Source organism: Thunnus maccoyii, chromosome 22 (assembly GCF_910596095.1).
Source record: "Thunnus maccoyii chromosome 22, fThuMac1.1, whole genome shotgun sequence".
Lineage (NCBI taxonomy): Eukaryota > Metazoa > Chordata > Actinopteri > Scombriformes > Scombridae > Thunnus > Thunnus maccoyii.
This window is the reverse complement of record NC_056554.1, coordinates 15,107,808-15,112,433: the sequence shown is the minus strand read 5'-3', so window position 1 is coordinate 15,112,433 and position 4,626 is coordinate 15,107,808. Positions and strand designations below refer to the sequence as shown.

Here is a 4,626-nt window from a genome sequence, read left to right as displayed (position 1 = left end):
AAAGGAAGTGATGTTTATCTACTTCTTGCACAGTCTGAAAACAGCCTGGGTCTGAAGACATCTACATGCCCGTCACAGAAGCCCTTCGATTGCGCCGCGGCCTGACGTGCGCAAGGGCGCGAAGGCCTGTTCAACGCTGCTTGCAGCTTTAATTTTTAACGATGTTTCTATTAATCATGATCATCAATGTATTTAAGCAGAATATATTGTAGCTGTCTGTACTTATCTGTAACTCATAGACCTACTTCTCTATTTTGCATTTAGCTTTTTTGACTTTATGTCGTTACAAATAATATAATGAATGTAACTCATAATGTGGTTTGAAGAAAACTGTTTTGATGGCTGGTGATCATAGGCCTATTATGTATATCGGGTCCTCGTACATGGCACATTCAAGGCTGCAAAGATTGACAAGAATATCATAACAGTGTAACTGTGTTAGTTAATGTTATTTCTCGAGATAAGTTCCTGTTATTTTGTCCATGCTTTGTAGACCTGGGTACCTTCTATGAAAATCACGTTACTTATTAATGTGAAACCTAATGAGAAATGAAACCGAAAACGTCTTGTCTTGTAGCATAGAGACTCGCCTACCACTGCTGTTTGTCGTTATTTACAGCAGACAGCAGCGTAAAATGGAGAAGTGTTATGACCCTCGCGACACCAGTCTTAAATTTGTCGATAGAGATGATGATTTAGATTGTAAGTAGCCGAATATGTCCTCGGTCAATTTTAAATTTGCCTAAGCATGAAAAGAATACGAATTTTAAAGTATTTTGAGCTAAGATAAACATAAGCCTAATGCCCAAGCTTTTAATAACGCTTTCGTGTGTTTTTCTCAGTTCTGTGTGAAGGCTTCAAGTCTAGAAGAGCGCAGATGTCCTGTGGTCATGCTGTAACTCCGACGTCTCTCACCAACTGGTGTCGCAGATTATTAGACGAGGTAGGATGTTATGACCTGCATTTCAAAAATACTTCACGGAAGACATTTTGAAATGTCGCCGTAGCAAAAGCTCAGGTGTAATGAGGATGAATTCCTTTTAGCTGCCTGAGGTGCTGTTATTGTGCAGTTGAGGAAGTACTACCTTTAAGAAGGCTAATATGCTCCAACTTTTAAAGAAAACACTCTACACTAAAAGTAGTATGGGTACTTAGCAGCAAAATGTAGACTAAAAGTAGTATCAAACGTAAAAGTACACGTCCACAGAAAAAGCATCCTGTCACTGATCTATTACTGTAAGCTATAAAGCCTGAAAATAGCCCTATTCAATTAATTTACCCATTAATGATGATGGAATTAAGGTATTTATTGATGAGTGTTTAAGGGGATAATTCATGTATAAATTATTGGATTGAAATAAATTAAAGTAAGGTGTTTGAAAAAAAAAAAAATTTCAATCAAAGATTTTGTACCCCTTAAAATGGACCAAAACCCTGGAAAACTACCCCTGAGTTTCCCCCTTAATTAGAAAATTAAGGCATTTAAAGGTATAAATTAAGGGGTGGTTTTCATGGTTTTTGCACCATTTTTAGTTGTTTTTACCCAAAGTACACAAATTGTCTCTAAAATATTTAAATAGAAGTAGCCTTTAAAGTAGCAAAAATACTCAACAATAGCACGAGTTCCACAAAATTATAGTTAAGTACAGTTCTTTAATAAATGTATTTAATTACTTTCCACCACTGATACTGAGGATGCTTGGTTCACTGGGTAACTTAGACAGAGTATTAGTAACACCTGTGTTTTTCCTACTATAACAAATCAAAGTTAAAATCCATTAATACTTGGTCATCAGTCACAATATTGACCAACAATTGATTTGACATTGAAATTGATTACAGCAAGTTATGAAATAATCATATATTTGATGCAACCCTAGAAATACCAAGACTAGGATATTATGTTTCATTAGGTGATAGAGGGAATTAATTAACAAATGTTTAAATGCTATTTACACAATAACCCTTCACAATATGACACTTGTAGTCAAAGTTTGACCTTGACCAAAAATCAAGACTCCAAGTGAATTCAAAGTCATTCAAATTTCCAGGATGCAGATTCTTGACACTGACATTGTTGACTCATAGCAGCCGTAGAGAATGGCTGTTAGTACAGTCTTAAGATTTTGCATAGTGTTAGTGGCTTGTTTCTAACCTGCGATTCTAATGAATTAATTTACTTTTCAATTTTTCAATAAAGGGTAAAAGCCGATTTGTGTGTGGCCATTGTAGTCAAGAGTGGTCTTACGTGGAGGTTCGTAAAATGGCCCTTCTGACCCCTGAAGAAATGGAGTACTTTGAAAAGACCATGGCTGTCAATGCCATCAGGGACAACTTTCATGTCAAATTAGTAAGTGTCTCATTGAAACCACAATATTTAATAGGTGTACTTGAAAACAAAATGTGCTATTTAAATGTGTTCTTCATGCTAATAAAATGGTGAAATATAATACTATCCTTCTCTATTTTCCCTCTTCTTTCACCACCTACAATATCACAGTGTCCTGGATGCAAATCTTCTGTGGTGAGAAAGGATGAATCTAATCTGAGTGTCCGCTGCACATTTTGCACTGCTAATAAACAAAAGCCCTATGAATTCTGCTGGCAGTGTTTAAATGAATGGAAAGGTCCATCTCCAAGATCAGACCGCTGTGAAAATGATGGCTGCTGCAACGAGACACTAAAATTACTGAGAACCTGTCCAGACATCGTCTTTAAGGACGTTAAGGGGGTCTCTGGCTGTCCCTCCATCCGTGCCTGTCCCACCTGTGGTGCACTGGTGCAGCATGACAAAACAAAATGCAAAAACACAGTCTGTCTCCGGTGTGAGAAGGAGTTCTGCTTTGTTTGTCTGAAGCTAACTAAAGAGTGCATGATGGGAAACACAGCGTATCACGCACTCTGTTCTAGCGGTGTAGCACCTAGACAGACCTCTATACCTGTATGGCAGCAGAAATAATGTAAACAACACCAGACCATATGTGCTTTGGTTTCTGTTGATATCTGTCATAGAGGCATCTTTCTGGCAAATATAATCATCTTTGTGTTTTGTTGATGAGAAATTGGCAACTAAATGTAATCATCATAACTAGTCTCTGAAATGTGAAGCATTTATCAATTCAGAAATTTTAAACTTAGCTGGAACATACATATACATATCCTTTCATATCCACCACCATATTTTGTTATTTGTTATCCTTTCTTTGTGTGTTGCTTCTTTAATGTCAGCTAATTGTAATTTAGCCCTTGTAATCTCCACAATGTTACCCAATGTTTGTATATTTTTTGTCTTATTTTATCACTATATTACTTTGTTCCTTTGTCCTCACTGTGGGACAACTGTCAGGCCCACAGCAGACAATGTTATCCTTGTAGAATTTAACTGTTTTTCTTGTTAAATAAAAGTTAAGATACAAACATGCTATTTGTTTAACTAAATAATTTCTGTTTCACATAAAAATAGTAATTTAGACCTGGATTAGAAAATCAAACCAGAAAAGTCATATTTTATTCAAGTTTCTGTACTGATTGTTGATTGATTGATTATTGATTGATATTGTATATCACAGAAACCCTAAAGGCAAACAAATGTCAAGTGAAATTTTATAAATATAAATTTGTCCCAAATAAGCCAGAGAGAAGATGGAGAAATTGTATTGCTAATTAACTAATTATTTATCTAACATATGAGATAATGTCTAGTCCTCATATTGTTGGGGACCTGCTATAGATATTTCAGGGCCTATAGTTTCCAATGAAGATGCACCTAAACATCATCAAATTTGACAGGAACACTTTAGTTTTCATCCAAAACTCCTGAGAGAAGGTCTTCCTCTAAGCTAATTCTACAGACTGCAAAGAGTTTGCTCCTCTATTCTTAAAGACAAGTACCAAGCAAGGGGTTCCCCTTCTCAATGGATCGATTGTGCTCACAACAAGGCCAGAGAAAGACCTGGAGAATCTTTAATGAAAGAGTTCAGCTTGTTTGATAACATGATGAACAAATGTACAATGCGTTTTACGTTTCTCGTATGAATAAATTTTAAAAAAAGAAATTCATGTGCTTTTCCCGTTTTCGTCTGCAATTGGAATAGATATTTAACCAAAACCAGAAAATAACTTGTTTTTCACTTTTATTGTTATATCTGTATTATCTGCCCCTACTGAATCTCTACAAAAACACTGTCGCTGACCATGCATGCTATAAGATAGATAGATAGATAGATAGATAGATAGATAATGATCAATGAAGTTACGCTGCTGTGCCTCGTGCGTAAATGCGCACAGCGTCTGTCTTAATGGGGAAAAGCACTTATCGTTTCTGCTGCAGGGGGGTGATCACTGCAGGTATTTAATAATCCTTCCTCTGTAGCTCAACCAGGAAACACTGTCTATTAACTTTTAATTTATATTAGATCCTAACCGGTCCTGCCAGCGTATCTGGAGATTTGAATAATCAATGATGTTTCGCTGCTTTCCACTTTTTCTTTCCCTGTACAGTGTTTCCATGTCGAGCTGCAGTAGAAGTATTATAACAAAAAGAAGGAATTTCGACTGTAGCGTTGAAAGATATCTACTTGAGTTTATTAAATACTTGCAGGGATCACCCCCATTAAGAGAGACGCT

At 36.3% G+C, this 4,626-nt stretch overlaps 1 protein-coding gene across 1 annotated transcript; it reads left to right on the top strand.

The window, feature by feature from the left end:
- The first annotated feature begins 542 nt into the window (after positions 1–542).
- On the top strand, positions 543–3,008 carry LOC121889911 (uncharacterized protein DDB_G0292642-like). Its single transcript, XM_042402144.1, has 4 exons — positions 543–702; positions 843–943; positions 2,201–2,350; positions 2,501–3,008. The coding sequence occupies exons 1-4, from the start codon at positions 543–545 to the stop codon at positions 2,957–2,959; spliced, it is 870 nt and encodes a 289-aa protein (XP_042258078.1). The 3' UTR covers positions 2,960–3,008.
- Positions 3,009–4,626: the final 1,618 nt, after the last annotated feature.